Below are 17,841 nucleotides of genomic sequence, written 5' to 3' on the forward strand. Positions count from 1 at the left end.
CTCTGAGACGGGCGGTGGGAACAGCGTCTTCCTCTTCGTGGCCTGGCTCCCAGGCGCCTCGTGCGCCACTTTAGTCTTCGCAGCAAGCCTGCGGGACGTAGGCTGTTCCCGTCTTAAAAGTGAAAACAAACGGGCATCAGAGAGGGTACGTGGCTTTCCCCGAGCCACACAGCTGCCTGGTGGTAGGGCTCGGGTTTGACCTCGGGCCCGGCTCCTAGGTCCTTGTGTTCTGCGAGGTTCTCTCCCTCCTCTCCAGCACAGAAAGCCAGTTGTTTGGACGGATTCGTTCACGCGTGTGTCTCCCACGGTGCCTCGTTACTCCCGTGTATGGTGGGTGCTAGTCACTGAGAACCTTCCAGAAAACAGTGTGAGCAACGTAATGCATCCTCTCATTTAAACCACCGAAGCACGAGACCTGGGTCTCGTTTGCTCAGTTACGTAAACGAAACCGCACCTGCGGGGAGGCAGAGGCTCGCAGCTGCTAACAGGCCGCTGGAGTATCGTTTCTGAGCTGCAGCGTTCGTCGGCCAGCACGTGTTCCGAACGGCGTAGTTTGAGGTAGAAAGAGGCGGTGAAAGCAGAGTAAGGCGTGCGTTGTCTTCCCCCCCCCCCCCCCAGGTTCTCCACCACGAGCTACTGGCCATTCGCGAGGCGTGTATCAAGCTGGAAAAGGACTACCAGCCAGGGATCACGTTCATAGTGGTGCAGAAAAGGCACCACACGCGGCTCTTCTGCACCGACAAGAACGAGAGGGTGAGGCTCTGGCCACAGGGAGGGCCTGGGATGCGGGGCCGCGAGGGACGCGGGTCTGTGCTCAGCCCTCGGCCTGAGCCGCACTGCAGGGTGCTGGTGCCGCCCCCACCGTTCCAGGTGTCTCGGGACACCCCGTCCTGGGCGAGTTCCGTGGGGACCTAGCCTCAGGCGCCATCGAAGGGCTCTCCTCAGTCTGGTGGGACGTTTGGACCTGCAAACCCCACAGGCCTGGGACAGGTCTGGGCAGGAGACGGCATTTGTCCAGTAAAGAAATTAGCAGGGATCTGGCTCTGAAAAAGGCCCGGTTAGTAACCACGGCGGTGGACAGAGTAGCTGGAACACGGCAAACTGGGGACCCTCACGGGAGGCTGGAGGCGGCTCTGGGGAGCCGGTCCAGGGGTATGTCTCCGGACGTCCCGGAGCAAGGGGTGTCAGCGAGAAGCAAGATTCGTAGATGTAACTGCTCAGAATTCTCCACAGTTGAGAAAGGGTGGGAATCCTGAGGTTGAAAGTATTTTCTGTGTTTCCAACAGGATAAATACAAATAAATCTACACGTAGACGTACTGTCCTCAACTTCACATTATCAGGTACCTGCCTGAGAAAAGGGACCCCCCCAGAAGGGCGAGACTTCTACTCTGAGAGCCTGTAGCCGTCCACTTGGTCGGTACCCACAGCACCAAGCCAGGACAGCAGCCGAGAGACGCTGACTGTCTGCCAGACAGAGGACAAATCGTTAGTGACAGAAAGGGACACTTTGTCACAGTCACAGGGATGAACTACCCAGAAGAGAGAACAACTGAGTTTGGACGTAACGCTGTGACCTAAAAAATATGGAAAGGGGGGTAAAAACCAGTGTAGCAAAAAAGCGACAGAATTCCAAGGAGGAACGGACAGATCCACCAGCAAAGAGGTACATTTTAACGCCCTGCTATCAGAAACTGAAACAGGCAAAATGAGTCCAAGCTAGAAATGGGAAGTATGAAGAGACCACGCCAGATCTTACGGTTAGTTAGAACCCAGCCATTGACAGTTGAGTTCACGTGGAAGGCTCGTGAAAGTTGCCTCGTACCGGGTCACAGAGGCAATCTCGGGAGATTTCCAAACCTCAGTATTGGGCAAACCACAATTTTTTTTTTTTTTTTTTTATCAGACATTAAATTTTAAAGGAAGAGTAGAACTAAAAAGACATCTCAACAAGGCCTGAAATTTTAACTTCTCTTCTTCTAAGTAGTACATGCATTAAACACATAAAGAGAATAAAAATACAAAGTAATCAGAACTGAATAAAAACGAGCGTTTCACATCAGACTTCATGCAGTGCTTGGATAGAAGTGTACAGACTTAGATACATTTGTTGGAAAATAAAAACCATCAAAGAAGCCCGAAGGTACAGGAAGGACAGAAGTGAGATGTCTGTCTGGGCGTGGAAGGAAAAGCTGAGGAGCCGGTGTGCTTGGGTCCCCTCATTCCTTGGCCTGCAAACTTGACTCCTGCGAGGAGTCAAGAGGGCTCAAAGTCTGCTTGTTGCTATACCACCCCCCTCCAAATGGAAGATAATGAAGGAGAAAGTGAAGACAGAGCAGATTAACACGAGCAAAACCTTCTTTGAAGATAGGTAAACCTAGCAAGACACAATGAGGCGAAGAGAGGAAACTCTAACAATCTTAAGTAGCAAATAGAGAACTATGTATGATCTCAGGAAGGGGTGTGTGTTACCTTAAATCATCATGGGATAGTAATAGCGTTATGCTGGTAGATACCTTAGAAAACCTAGAAATAGATACCAACAGTTGTTTGTGCAATTACATAAATCACTGAAATCAGCTCAGGGGGATAATCCACTCATCATTTCCAAAAGGCATCAGGCCCAGAGAGTTTTACAGGCAAGCTTTACCAAACCTTCAAGATTGGATGATTTTAAAGTGTGGCAGAGAATAGGAAAAAAGCGGAAACTATTTAGTTTCTTTTATGAAGTTTATCCAGATATTTTATAGGCAAGTTTTACCAAACCTTCAAAGAATAATCTTACACAAAATACTTTAGAGAATGGGAAAAGTCGGGGGGACTCATAAAGTTACCCTGATGATACCAAGTGTTGGCGACGGTATGAGCGCTGTGCCGGGGTCAGGAGCACGGGGTCTGGAGCCAGGCAGCCTGGCTCTAGTCTGCCCCTCAGCATCTGGACTGCCCACAGGCGTCAGCCTCCCTGTACCACCTTCCTCAGGATGTCGGGAGGGTTAGCGGAGCTCACACACTAAGCACTTAGCATAGTCCTTGATACAAGTAAACGCATCATTAGACCCCAATGCTTCTGACGGGAGTGCAGACTGATAGCCAACTTGGGTGCAGTCGGGTAATTCTAAAGGTCTGCCCTGGAGAAACCCACCTGCCTGTGTATAAGGAGACACGTGTAAGAGTGTTTATCGCAGTACTGTCTCTGATGTTCATACACTGTCATACTGTGCAGTAACGAATATGAATAAACTCTGCGTATCACATGACTACATCTCAAAATGGTAAAAATTGGGCAGAAACAGTAAGTTGCAGAATATGTATGATGTAGGTATGCAATTTAAAAACCTGTGAAGTAACACGGTGTGGTGCTGATGGAGACTTAAATACGTAGCGAAAAAGTGATAAAGTCTAAATCCGAGTGAGACTGCAACATAGAAGGGAAGCAGAGGGGGGCGCCATAGAGAGAGAGCGCGTGCACAAGGGGGGCAGGGTTCACAGAGAGGGGGAGAGAGAGAGAGAGAATCCCAAGCAGGGCTCGAACTCAGGAACCACAAGATCATGACCTGAGTCACCCAGTCGCCCCCTGCCTTGAATATCACGTGTGCGTGGACGAGGACCTGTCCAGTGTCCATTGTGCACAGTTTTAGATTCAACAATAACGAAGAGCCTGCGAGCATTACACGCAGAGATTTTTCAGCAAAGGGAAGACACTGCCTCTCCCACCCGGGCCTCCTAAAGGCCCCAGCCTGCCTAGAACAGGAGCTTCCTTACTTCTGGTGGCTAGGATTTATTAAATTTTACTTTAATACCGTAGCCAATTTAAAGACTTCAAAATGGGGCCAGCCCGTGGTCGGGAAGGCCCAGCACCAGACGGCAGCGTGGGCGAGGCTGGCTGGCTTGCTTTGCTCTGTTGCCCCTGGACGTGTCTGACGGGTTCCTGTGTTGCCAAAGGTTGGGAAAAGTGGAAACATTCCGGCAGGCACGACTGTGGACACGAAAATCACCCACCCGACCGAGTTTGACTTCTACCTGTGTAGTCACGCCGGCATCCAGGTGAGGACACAGTCTCTGTGACACGGTCTGCGTGTTCAGCAAACACCGGAGGATCACAGACCTCACGCCGAGCGCTCCCGTGGGCTCCGGGGACGTGGTGTGGAAGGCGGGGCTGGGGCCCGAGCCCGTCCCCGGGGAGGTGGGGCAGTTAGCCGGCGAACAGGTGAGTCGGGACCACGGGGCGCTGGGGAGGAAGGACCCACTGGCGTGCTGCGGCCAGGGTCCCCGTTTTAGATGAGGTGAGGTCAGGCAGGCGGAGTAGTGGGTGCAAGGCCAGGGGCGCTGGCGAGGCCCGAGGGGCGTCCTGCGTGCCTGGGGCCGACTCCGGGCCAACTCATTCCCACGTGGTGGGCTTCACCCTTGTCCCCCGCCACGCGTGTTTGCAGGCCGCACAGGGACGCTCTGTCAGTGCAGGGACCCGCGGTTTTTGTCATCAGACGTGCGGCGCCGCGTCCTCGGTGAGGCGTCGCGTGGACGGGTCTCGGCAGCACCCCGGTGTGGGTGAGTTCTGGATGCCTCGCTCGCGTGCTCACGCCCTGGCCCTCTGGTCCGCTTTTAGGGAACAAGCAGGCCTTCCCACTACCACGTGCTTTGGGACGACAATCGTTTCTCTTCCGACGAGCTGCAGATCCTCACCTACCAGCTGTGTCACACCTACGTGCGCTGCACGCGCTCCGTGTCCATCCCGGCGCCGGCCTACTACGCTCACCTGGTGGCCTTCCGCGCCAGGTACCACCTGGTGGACAAAGAACATGACAGGTAAGCGGCGTGCCTCTGCCGGCCGGGGTCGCGTCAGCAGCTGCGTTTCCCGAACGGGGAAGCGGCCGGGCCCCGGCGGCCGGAGCCGTCGGGCGCCCACCCGCCGGCGTCTTCCCCGCCGCCCGGCGGCTGCGTGGGCACCTCCCCGGGTACCCGGGGCACTGAAGGCCGCGCTCTCTCTCTGTCTGTCCCCCCGCGCCCGCAGTGCCGAAGGAAGCCATACCTCCGGGCAGAGTAATGGGCGAGACCACCAAGCCTTGGCAAAGGCGGTCCAGGTTCATCAGGACACGCTGCGCACCATGTACTTTGCTTGACGTGTCGTAGTGTTTACGATGGTGTACGGAGTTGGATTCACATGAGACCAGCTACACTCAGACCAACAGATGCCCAGCCCTTCCGTGACAGCCAGCATCGAACATGAGACGTCATCGATTTTAGTAGATTCTCCATCTTTCAGAATGCCTTCCGTCCCGGATTTCAGACTTGGATTTTGAACTGCAGACCTGTATGAGACCCCATTGTCGTAGGAAGTATGGTTTGCCAAAATCTAGAAGCTGCTTCTTAAAATAGAGTCCCGTGTTTCCTAAAAATCTCCTAAAACCAGTCTATGAACTCAGGGCTTTAAAACATTTTTAATTTATTTGGTCATTCAATTTACTTGTTTTTAATACATGATTCTCTATGAAATTGATGGGCTCAAACTAGCTGTGAACGTTCTCAGAGAGTGGAAGCAAAACACAGAGCACGGCAGTGGTTTTAAAGCCTTGAGCGTTGTGACGTGGTCGCTGACGTCTACACCAGAGTGACCCTAGTCCGCTCCTGACAGGGCTCACACAAGCTCTTCGGGGCCGAGGGCAGGTGGCCCGCCGAGGCGCCCACGGGCGTCTCGCTCTGTCACCACCCGCCTCTCACTCAGCTTGAAATAAGGAGCGGGGGCAGAAGACGGGCCATGTGTGTTTACAACATTTATAGGTCCAGAGAGATTGGCAGACAAGTGCCATTTTAATAAAAATTTATTTAAAAAAAAAAAAAAAAGAAAAAAGACAATATGCCGACAGTCTAATCGTAAGATTTGTCCTATAGGACTGTGACATTTATTTTCCAAAGTTTCTAAAGAATACGGGTCTGTGGTGATAAATACAGTACAATCCTTTTTCACTGTTATGTCTTTAATGTAAGAGAAAAAATATATATATCTGGTTTGCAGTATTAATGTGATAGGTAGATGCTGTTTTTCATTTTATTGACTATGGGGTGCTTATTGTGATCTGTTTAGCATATCAGGAGTGTTTTGGAGCCTGGAGACTGGACCGCCTCGTGTGGTTCTCGCGCTTACGTACAGGAGTATGCAATTGACTCAATGTGACCGCGACCCGCCTTCCCCGCGTAGATTGCGTAGCCTGTACCTTGGGGGGCACCGAGCGCGCACGGCAGCCGCTCGCCGCCACCCCACCTCCCGCCCCCGTGTGTTGCTCAGCCGGTTAAGCACAGATGGAATGTACTTATTCTTCCATTCCTGGAACAGGTCCACGTGTCGGAGTGCACTTCTCTCTGCGTCTGGTTCTCTGTTAGACGAGTCTCGTAGGATCTATGCACTGAAACGCGCAGAGAGCTGTCGGCGGTGGCTCCCCGTTGGGCGCGAGGCCAGAGGCCCGCGACGGAGCCTACCTGCGGAGGTGGCGGACTGCAAAGCCCGCAGAAGAGATTTGCATTCTGGGCCCCAGACACGGGTTTGCCAATCTAGAAACCGTCGCACTAAGCGTGATACCACGGACAACTCCGGAAGGGTAACAGCAGACGACTCTGTGCTAAGTGGGCTGTTTGTCCTCGTAGACCGTTTTTAAAACAAATCAAATCCACGTTCAGTGTAGAGATTCGGGGAAGGACACGAGCCCTTCCCCCCCTCCCCCCCCCCCCCGCCCAGTGCTGCTTTGTGCTCTGTAGGCTTACCCCTCCCTGCCGACGGCCCTCCCCAGACCCCCTCCCCGACACTGACCTCTGGCCCTGCGGTGGGGCGGGGGTCCCGATGGGCTGCCTCTTGCTGGAGACAGCACCCCCACCTCCATCCTTGTCTGCTGGCTCGGAGGGGGGAGGGGCAACCGCAGGCGGGGCTGTGACGGACACTCGGCCTAGATTTTGGCGGCGATGACAAAGGGGCGACTATTGTTTGTGAAGATATATACTCAGAGTGGTGTGTGCGTGCGTGTCTGTGTGTGCATGTGGGTGTCTTAGTAATGGCGTTAGCCTTTTCTTGCTGTATCTTTTTTGTTTTGGGGTTTTTTTTGTTTTTTGGGTTGGTTGGTTTTTTTTGTTGTTATTTTGTTGGTTTTTATTTTTGTTTTTGTTTTGTTTTCTTGTTATTTTGGTCTTTTTAAACGAACAGAAGCCTCTGCTCTAAGAAATGTTGCAATTCCCTGTCCTTTTATTGGCAAGTGGCACTTTCTCCTATTTTCAGAAGGATACCAATACACTCTTGGCTTAAATTACCAGGAGCATCCAAGCTAAGGAGGGAATCTCTTCACTAATACACCTTCGAAATCTGAAATTAGGTTAGTTTTCAGCCATGTTTAGGGTCATCTGGAACCGTGTGTCTCAAAGGCTTGTTTCTGCGACCTGCCACAGGGTCCTGGCAGTCAGGGCAGTGGCGGTGCTTGGTAAAAATGCAGACCCCTGAATCAGATTCTCCAGAGCTGGGCTGGGCGTCTGTATTTTGTACCTTCAGCCGGGATTGCGGGGCTGCCTGAAGTCTGAGAACCCGTGATGGAGAACTTTCTGAAGAGTAATCTCCCTCGAGCACCAAGGGCCCAGCCCGGGGGAGCCCTTTGGCAGTGCGGGCAGGTGCCTTCTAAGCTAACGCCTAGGAAAGATCACAGGCTGACGGAAAATTAGACCTTTTTTTTCTTTAATCATTTGAAGGCAAGGTGTTCCTTTTCGTGGGCATAGTACTTCGAGAAAGGTACTTTGTACAGCCCTATGCTAGTTTTATAAAACTTTTCATACTAAAAGCATTAACAGACCAAACGTCTCCAGCTGGGTTAGCTGCATACCTTTGTACACATCTGATGATTCAGAATTCAAATGGCTGTAGTTACAGTTTCTCAGGTAAATAATTGTTTTCCCAAATTTCTACCAATCCCCCCGTTATTAGGATCAGTTTTGAGACAGCGTAAAACCTCAAAGTGCAGTAGACTAAGTCTGAGCCCTGTTCATGTGGAAGCCAAAAGGGGCCCTCGCCCGTCTCTGACTGTGCTTGCACCCCCTGCCCCTGGGCTACCTCGGCCCTCGTGGCCCCAGATTCCCAGGGGAGCCCCGTCCTCCGCGTGCGTGCGGTCACCGGAGGCTCGGGGCCTGTGTGGACTCGAGTGGCGTCTGCTCGCTGGCTTTGCCCCGCCCCACTGTTAAGTAAGGTGTGCCTTGCTTTAAGCAAACTGAATGTGAAAATTATGATGTAGAAATCTGGATTCATTAAAGAGGAAAACTAGGATTTATCTCGTCTCTTTCAAAGAGGCCTCCCAATGAGATTCTTATACTGGTACTCTTCCTAGTAGATTTTAAAATGTTCGCTTTAAGAGAAATGACTGTACCCCCCTCCCTTCCCCACTGTTCTGCTCGCCCCGCTCTCGCCCTAGTCACAAAGCAATGAAGGAAACCCCGGGGGAGCCAAGGGCGGCCGCTGCTTTGTGCCCGTGCCCCTTGGGGACGCTGAGATTCCAGCCTGTTTGTGTGCTACAAGCTCAGAATTGCCTAGTGCGGATACGTTATTGTAAAACTGGGCATACCTGTACTTTTAGAAAGGGACTGTTTGGGAGTTGAGAAATCTTCACACACACACTTTTGATACGTTATAGGGTCTGCTTTTACTTTTTAACGTGATGTCGCTTTCTGGTGGTGTTCTCACACTCCCGTGGATGAATGTTTGCACTCTAGAACCACAGGCGGCCCCTGGCCCTCGGTGGGTGGGGGTGGGGGGGGCTTGCCCGAGAGGGACGTGGTGGCAACGGAGTGATTTCCCTGCTCTTTTGAGGTTGGCCGGGGTCCCTGCTCTGACTGATGTTCACCCTGGCTGCGGGGTGCTCATTGGAAAAGACCGTGTAGTTCAGTTCCTGCAGCGGGGTGCGGGGTAGTTTTACTGATGTCATATTATATGTTATTTTTATTGTTGGTAAATGCAAATGTTGCTATTTATTTTTTTTCTTTCTGCTCTGGTTCGATTTGGCCGATGTGGATATTCCAGTGCATGTGGTACCTGATGGATATGCTAGCAGTTTCTTTCCCCAACTTTTATAAATTGCCTAATGTTTACCTGCAAGTTTGCCGGATGATTTTATTTTTGAAAGCCACAAATGTAATTTTTCTGGATGAATTGTTTTTCTTATATACGCAGCAATGTAATTTTACATTGACCTGCAGGGTGATTTAAATTTTATTTTTACAAGGCAGTTTTTCAGTCAAATTATATATTTGATACGATATGTTAAGGGTAGACCAGCCACGCGTCCTGCAGTTGGGACACCAGACTGTCTCTGGGGGGCCTGGGGGGCTGGGACGGCTTCTCTTGGTTGCTTGGCATCATGGAAGCACTTGGCTTGGTTCGTGGAGCCGTCAGGATCTGGATATACTCCTTCAACGGGACTTTGATCTGTTGGACAGTTAAAAGGATTTTTCATGGGCATTTTCCTACACCTAAGGCAGTTCCATTAGGAGGAGCTTTAGAAGTTGACATAATCCAGACAGTGGACAATCCCAGTGGCCCAGACAAGCCATAGAAATTTCCCTGTGACCTCTCTTGGACTCATCTCTCACGCTCATGAGAAAAGGAATGTACAATAAATAGAAACTTCCTCAGTGTTCGTACGCCTCACTTTCAGAATGCAAATAGTTTATTTATATTTTAAGCCCTTCCCCAAAGTAACCAAGAATCTTCTCCCTCGAGCTGCCCTGCCTGCGGGTTTCGGCTGCGGTGACGTTCTCTTCAGTGTGGACACGGTGCACGTGTGACTTTGTAATGGGGCTGTCTGTGTTACACACACATGCTGACTCTTTTGTAAGGAAGATTTTCAACTCAGAATAATTGCACTGATTTTTTGACAACTTCCTTTTTATTATGTCCAACTTTGCATCTGCTGTACTTGTTTGAAATGATTGTAAATAGATGTAGGGCCGCAAACGTGATAGGAACGCGACGTGTCGCTTTGTTGTAGGGTACTGGCACGTTTTCAGTATTATGTGTTAGAGTCGCGTGGACTTCACGCTGCCTCTTTAGCCTTGTGTCTGCTGACCATTCATGAAGGACAACTTAGCCTCGTTTTCTTGTTTTCCAGAAAGGAAGTTTGCAGTTTATTGAAAGGAGGGTATGCTCTCCCGTTGAGGTCTGAAGATTTAACTTTAAGAGGGTTAATTATAAATCCTTTGAACGCTCTCTTTGGTCTAATTGCTGGTGGTTTTTCTTGGCTCCTTAAAGCATTTTCTTCCAGTTCCATCCAGCATCTGACAGTTCGGATCAGAAGCATCTGTGTGGCCAATGTTGCCAGACGGTGAGGGCCTCCCTCACTTCTCTTTGGTCAGCCATCATTTTAAAGCCATGAGATCACTGTTGTGTCAAAACCGTCATTTGTGGCTTAGCCCATCGATGCTGGAGAGACCTGAGATCCAGCGCTGTTCCTTTATGCCTTGTGACGTTGCTAGATGAGAAGTATGTGCTCCAGCCCACAGCCCACAGTGTGTAATTGTTTGCGGTCAGGCTACCCAGTAAGACATACACGGAGCTTCTAGACCCAAACCAGTCACGAACGTGTGTCAACGTAGCGCCGATGCCATCGTGGTGCCCTCCGTAATGCTTTTTTGGTTATGTTTTGCCATTTTATTGTCTAAAGTGAATGTATTGGCCTAGCCAAATCACTACAGGAAGTGGTTTCTGAATACCTTTTAGTTTAAAAAAAAGTAAATAAATGCAGATAAAGGCTACCTCTGAATTCTCAGTAGATTCGTGTTTGCTCTTAAGTGTAGCTATCCACACTGAAAATAGCCAAAACGTTGCCTGAATAAACTGAATTGTGAACATCTCTCTCTCCAGTTCTGGCTTGAAAATGTGTGTGCCATACTGTGACCCGTGGGCAGTCCCCTCCTCCCCCTCGGAGGTAAGAGAGGCGGGCCGGGACTCCTCCGGGCTGCCCGGCTCCGTTTTAGGACTCGTTTTAGGACTCGTTTTAGGACTCTAAGCAGCCAGCACGAATGAAACGGAAGAGCCTCCCGCACCGTCCTCCCAGGCTGGCGGGAGCGCCTCCCTGCGGGGCTGCGTGCGGGGCTGCGTGCAGTGAGACCCTGAAGCGGCCTGTGGTCCTGGCCTTGTGCGCTTCCCTGTTTGCTGTGAGAAAGCACTCTTTTCTCTGCTTCACTTGTGAATGGGTTGAAAATGGCTCCCTCTGCGCTCTCCTCCCTTTTTATACGCTCTGTAAAATCACAAAGGTGCTTAAACACCGACTCTTGTGCAAAAATAATCCATCTAAAGTGGCCGTGTGGTCGCAGGAGACAGTGCGGTCGTGATCGGCCTTTGACCTTGGAACCTTGAGTTACTGTCACTCCCTACTTAAAAATGATCTACGGTTTAAAAGCAAAATGTTCTGTCCGAGTCCAAGGCCCTTTGTTTGACCGGACATAAGGGCCCACAGCCAGCATCTTGAAGTCGGAGTTCCCAGGGCCCCCTGGGTCATCTGACACTAACTCGCTAACTCGCAGGGCAGGCAGTCTGTCCTGAGAGTCTGTCACCTTCCGCTCTGAATAGCCCTCCCTGTGATTAACCACTTTGCTGCCAGAACGTCCTTTGCCCACACGCTGCCGTGGGTCAGTCGGGGTCGCCCTCTGCCCTCTTCACCTCTTGTCTTTAGGCTCGTTAGGTTCTCTCATCTTTGGAAGGTCCGCATTTGCTGCGAGACCCCTCCGTTGGTTTGCTCTTAAATTGTTGAGGGACAGGCGGGCGGTTTTGCGGGAACGGACGTCTGGGGGCGTGGAGGTTGCTCTGCTCGCTCACCGGACGCTTATCAGATGCTGACTTTGGCGCAGAGAGGTTACGCGTGTAACATGACCTGGCAGTTTTTGCCTTTAGCACTGTCGTTTTGGGTTTTGATGCTTTTCTCGCTGCGCGGCGTGCTTTAATCCTGAAAGAGCTAAGTGTCCTTTGCGGTCTTTCTACGAATGTTTTGTAATGGCGCGACTACACTGTTTTGTAGACACAGATGCGTGGGCCCTCCCCAAGATGCGTGGGCGCTCAGCGCGGGCACCCTCCGTGTCTGCTGACCTGCTGCTTCTGGAACTGCTCGGGCGCTCTGGGTTGGCCTTCTCTTCGACCAGAATCCCATTCAGGGCATTTTCAGGGGACACCGCACGGCAGCCCGCTCTGATTCAGTAATGTGAACTGTTGAACTCAGATCTGCCCGTGAGCTCTGTGCATAAATGTCTCCAGAATCCTGGGGTGGGCCTCTCCCGCCATTTTCACGTTCATGAAAAATTATTTTAAAAGAGGGAGCTGAAGACTACTGGTGCTTTTGTTAACACTTTTCTCTTACTGGTTGATGTGAAAGAGTTAAAGCTAAAACACCAAATATAAACTCTTCCTCCTCAAGTGTCTCCAGGAACTAGATGTTGAGGCCACCCTCGTTAAGCACCTTCTGAATCAAGGTCCTTCAAACCGTGAGTCGATCCCAAGACCAGCCTACACCATGAGGCCAGGGGTGCGGTGCAGGCCAACTGCGTGGCCCCTTGGCACCACTTGGCAGACCTCGGTGCTTGTGTTGGGGAGCCGAGGCTCCTTTGAACTCTAGAGACTGTGGGGACAATCGGGGGGGGGGGGGGAGGGGCGGGAGAGGGCAGGTCCCTCTGACCCAGGAAGCGGGTGGCACCAGGCCTTCCTCTGGTCTCCCTCGGTACCAGACTGAGCATGTTCTGGAAGACCCAGTCTCAGCCTCTGTGCCTTTAAAAGTCCGGTCCTCAGTGTCCTTTTGGAATCGCGTTGGGGCTGCGTTTTCATTGGGAAGTAAGCCTGGATCATTCCACAAGTCAATCATTGACCTTCTGCCTTTGAAGCTGCGTTTGCTCCTCAGCTCCTGACTCTGTAAACTGTGATGCCCGTGCATACTGTCTCACGTCGGAAAAACGTTAGGTTCTTGTAGCCGCAGGATTTCCTTTCCAAGTCCACGTCCGCGGCGGGGATTCCGGGAAATGCGCGCAAGGTCCATCTCTTTTAGTCAGGCGTCGACCATAACCGTCAGCAAGACCTGGTGGTTTTGTCCCCTTAGTCGCTTGACAAGACTATTTAGTGTCATGGAACTAGATTTTTAGAAAAGGAATTGGAATCGTGTCTCTGGTAAATTGCGCGTGAAGTCCTCAGACGTAAGGTGCTATTCAGTCCTACTGTCCTTCTCTCGGGACGCTTTTCGTTAGCGTTGCTGTTTTGTGTGGTGTGCGGGGAAGCTGCTGACTGGGGTGAGCCGTGCGTATAGGACTCCCGATGCTGACATACCTACAATGCAGTTTTTATCTCTAACTCGTCCAAGCCAGGTTTTGAGCAGTTTCTTGGCTGATGGTCTAATGACAAAACACCTTACCCTGTCCGGGATGATTGTATTGCTTTCGAGTGGGGGAAGGAACCCAATGTTATTTATTTTGAAAATGCATAGAAATGCATCCTTAGCGGCTCCTCTTGGCCCTCCCTTCTCCCAGTCTCTCCTTTTTGAAAGGCAGTGAGTGGTCTTTCCCTCGGCAGAGGTGCTGGCTGCAGAGGGGAGGACACATTCAGAATTTCGTATCTTCTTCCAAGGCAAATAAATACACGCGTGACTAAAATCCTGAGAGTATATCGTGTAGCACTAAATGGAAATTTGAGTCCTGAGTTTGATAGTGGATTTTAATGTAGTGGCTGAAGGTATGAATTCATGTTTTGTAACTATAGAGGCAAGTGAGTTTTTACTTTTTAAAAAGTTTTAAGAGAGTAATTGTTAAGTTTCTGTGCAGCAAAGTGGCTAATTACTCATTAAATACAAGAAAAGAATGTAGTGTCTAAATCCAGATTTTTCTTACCTCTGATACACTTCAGATTACTTACCTAATATGTATTGAGGGGTTTTAACCCTGAGTTTTATCAACTTTTCTAGTTTTATTTTATTTTTATAAAATAATTGAAAAAGAACCAAAAATGAATTAATTCAGAAGTTCCATAGGTAGATCTTGCCCCTTCTTAATTTTCCCCCCACAATAAAACATTTTAGAAGATATTTTGAATCCAAATGTATTGTGACCATTGAAAGTTTACTATTTTCTAAGAAGCTGAGCAGCTACAAGGGCCTCGTTTCAGGCGGTACTCTGCGTATTGTCTACGGACTGTTTATACCTGTGCGGTGGGTCTATGTGACGACGTCTTGTGCTTGCAATAGAGAAACCGTGCAGTGCTGTTTTGTAAAACTGCAAGTTCCTGTACAAACTAGTATTTATATACATTGGCCTCTCTGTATAATTTCTCATTTGCTACATGAATTGTACAATTAATTATAAAATTATAGTACCTGCTAAATACAATTCGGAGGCTTACGTCCTTGTCTTTTGTTCACTACCATTCCGTGTGTTTTGAGGATGTCCGATGCCTGCATGACGCGAGGTGGTAATGCCACTTTAAATCAAGCCTTAATCAGATGTTAAAATTGTAAGTTTCAGAGTATGCAAAAATATTAGGCAGGGTGGGTTTAAACTGTTCAGATCAAGATGCTATATCCTAAATCAACCAGTCTCTTCTCTGGAGTTACAAAGGGAAACTTTCGGTGATCCAGATCCCTCTCTCGCTCTCTCTGGTCTGGCGTGGCCGTTGCCACTGCTCGATGAAAACGGACCATTGTGCATTTCTGTGGCAGTCAAAATGACCTATTCTGAAAGTCTAGAGACTTTTTCAGGGTTACTTTTAAATGTTTGTTTTTTTTCCCTCCAGTCTGAGATTTATTTATGGCAAATGGAGAGTGTGATTTGGGCATGAATCTTACTGAACCTGCTCACGTTCTAAGCTTTCTTCAGGTAGTGCCACCTGCCATCGCTTCCGCATAGGATTATCTGGATTTTTGTTTTTGTAAAAGCATCTTAAACTTAGACATAAAATGGAGGGGACCCAGCTTTCTTTACAATGTGGATCTACCTCAGTTAAACAGTTGGGTGCTATTTACTAAGTCTGTCAAATCAAATTGGAAAAGGTAACCAAACAGCAGGATATAACTCCACACAAAGCTTGAAATCATAATTTCTGTTTATTTAATAATCTTTTTATTTATTTTGTGCCTTTTGTGTTGAATCCTAATGCATTGAAAAAATCAGTATGAAATTAAAATTCTTACATTGCAGGTGGGGAGAAAAGCCCAGTTGGCCATGGAATTTGATAGGTTGCCCCCAGCCAACAAGTAAGGTAGAAATGAAATCCCAACTGCCCTCTTGTGAAAAGAAAAGAAAAAAAAAAAAATTATGTCCAAGAGCAAGTTAACATTTTACAAACAAATTCCAAACTCTTCTATGCATGTACTTAAAGCTCTCTCTTCATTTTCTGTGCCAATGAAGGGGCAGCCAAAACAACTCCCACGTACTTAACTGTTGCGGGTTTTGCCATCTGTGCCCCTCCCCCCCTCCCCCCCCCCCGCCACCTCTGGCGTATTTTATACATTTATTTCGTAAGCAGCAAATGGACTGTTGTCGATTTCGTCTCTCCTGGTGGAGGTGTTGGTGGCCAGGGGGGAGCCGGAGGAAGAGGGGGGTGCGGGAGCCACTGAAGTGTGGGGTGGGCCGTGGTGGGGTGGGGGGAGGCCTGCATTCAGCAACAGCCCCGGGGTTGCCCTGAGTTAGGCAAGCTTTCTGGCAGGTGAGAAAGTTAAGGTAGGAGATCGATGACTTTCCATGCTTTTATATTTGGCAGTTTACAATTCTAGACTTTTCCTACTGTGGTGATCTTTTTTAACTTAATTGTTTGGAGGTAACACAATATTTTGGAGTCTTAAGAATTTGATTTTATAACAATAAGAAATAAAAATTAGGGATCTTTCCTGTAGTGTATAGTTTTACTATTTTAAAGAGATCTCTGAATTTTACAAGAGAACCAACATTCCTTAGTGGCAAAACTCTGAAAGTTGATTTGGGAGGCTTTTTGCTGCAGGATCTCCAAAAAATGGGATGATTCTAGTTAAATGTTCTCATTGTTGAGCGTCCATCGGGTCAGTACTTGAGCTCTATTTTGTAGAGTCGCTCATCCTTCGGTATGCTGCATATACAGATCGGCGCCGTTGCACTTTCTCAGTGGTGAGAAACGCCCCGCAATTGGCTCACCAGTAAGCATTCTGTTCTTTCACCTAACAAGAGTACTTTGGGGCAGGTGATTAAATTTATATAGGTACCTCAAGAAAAAGAACCTGAATATGCTGCATTTTGTTTCTTTAGCTTTTATATGTAGCATTTTGTTTTGCTCTTATCATTTTGTTTAGATCTACGCTTTTTGGACCCCAACAGACTGTTGGACGAGATTTTAAAGTGACTCTTGTCGGGATACAGGATCCTTTGTTTTTGTCTTTTCAACTTCAGTATCTGGTTCAAAGGTCGCCCACCATTAGTGCTATTTCACCCAAATGCACCTGCGAAAAAGGATACCGTGTGTGTAGGCAGACAATAATGTTCCCAGTCCTTTCTGTTCATGCTGCTTCCTTAATTCTTTTCTCCGTGTCATCAAGAGGTTGGATGACTTGTTTCTAAGGTCAGACTTAAACATCTTGGCATCTTAATGGCTTCAACACAGACCTCACAAAATTGCCATTGAGTAAGTAGCATGATCCTAAAGGAAGCGCTGGCATCAGGCAGCCGGATGGATCTGGTCTCGGAAGAGCCAGTCTCCGCGTCTCTCCATCCCCAGCCCTCACCCTCACCCGGCAGGTGGGGAGTGGTCTTGATGGACGAAAGACAAACTGGTGAAGAATGCCAAAGGCTGAGACACTGAGCATCTATTGTCACGTTCAAGCTTAGCTGGGTCCTTTCAAGTTTGTTTTACAGCTTACTAGGTTAAGTAGTTTGCACTATTTTTGCAATAAATTCATGGAAAACCTAACAGTTACTTGTTTTGTTTCTTACTGTGTGTATATAAACTAATACTAAAAGTTTGGCATAGTGTTTTTTCACCTCCTTACATAACCCTTAACATGCACAGAATGCTGTAAATCTGATAAAATATGATGTGAATGATATTTTATAAAGTTATTTTGTATGGTGTCAATTTTGTTTTGCCTCATAGTATGTCAGCAAAAAATAAAATAAAATTCCTCATATTTACAGCTGCCTCTCCCAAAGATTTTCAGTTACTCCCAGATTTTATTTGGGCACGATCTTCGGTACGGTGTAAGATTCCAAGGTGGGAGCACGCCTCCAGTGATGGACGTCCAGAGGCCTAGTCTGCAAGTATTGGACCAATTCCTTGAACAACGTATCCAGAAACTCAAAAGGGCTAAGCATCAGTCCCTGAGAATTCGGGTTTGGGGATGAGAGCCACAGGAACAAACTAGAAAAACAAATGCGGTATCTAGGGGGACTGGGGTGTTTCTACTCTAAATGCCATGAGAAAGGATGAAGTCAAAAGCCGCAGAACTAAGCCCCAGGCAAATGCAAGCCCTGAGATCCACATTGTGTGGGAACCGGAACTGACCACATCCAGGTGTCTCATCCTGGTGCGTCACAACCCCCTCCACCAGGCTAGGGTGACACATACTGCTGCAGCTCTGAAGGCCCTGGTGGCCTTGCTGTGGGCTGTTTGTGACTCCCACTACCTGTACCCTCAAGAATATATGCTGTTGGGAAAGGAGGGCTGGACTTAAAGCCAAACAATGGCTGAAAACCCTAGGATACACGTACATTGGTGCTAAAGCAGGCCAAGGTTTCGTTCTTGTTATTTTCTGATTTTTAAGACTGTATTAATTACAGAGAATGTAAAAATTCAGATGAACATAAAGATGAAAATTTTAAATTATTTATAATCACAACA

At 48.7% G+C, this 17,841-nt stretch overlaps 1 protein-coding gene across 4 annotated transcripts in view; it reads left to right on the forward strand.

Moving 5' to 3' along the window:
* The window catches only part of AGO2 (argonaute RISC catalytic component 2), a 114,066-nt gene extending 96,929 nt beyond the window's left edge, over window positions 1–17,137 (forward strand). For all 4 annotated transcript variants that reach the window (XM_027063823.2, XM_053208366.1, XM_053208364.1 and 1 more), the window contains 4 exons: window positions 619–753; window positions 3,942–4,043; window positions 4,603–4,802; window positions 5,008–17,137. In XM_027063823.2, coding sequence (XP_026919624.1) covers window positions 619–753; window positions 3,942–4,043; window positions 4,603–4,802; window positions 5,008–5,116 — 546 coding nt within the window. In that variant the 3' untranslated portion in view covers window positions 5,117–17,137. The remainder of the gene's footprint in view (window positions 1–618; window positions 754–3,941; window positions 4,044–4,602; window positions 4,803–5,007) is intronic.
* The last annotated feature ends 704 nt before the right edge of the window (window positions 17,138–17,841 follow it).

The sequence above is a fragment of the Acinonyx jubatus genome, chromosome F2 (genome assembly GCF_027475565.1).
Source record: "Acinonyx jubatus isolate Ajub_Pintada_27869175 chromosome F2, VMU_Ajub_asm_v1.0, whole genome shotgun sequence".
Classification (NCBI taxonomy): Eukaryota; Metazoa; Chordata; class Mammalia; order Carnivora; family Felidae; genus Acinonyx; species Acinonyx jubatus.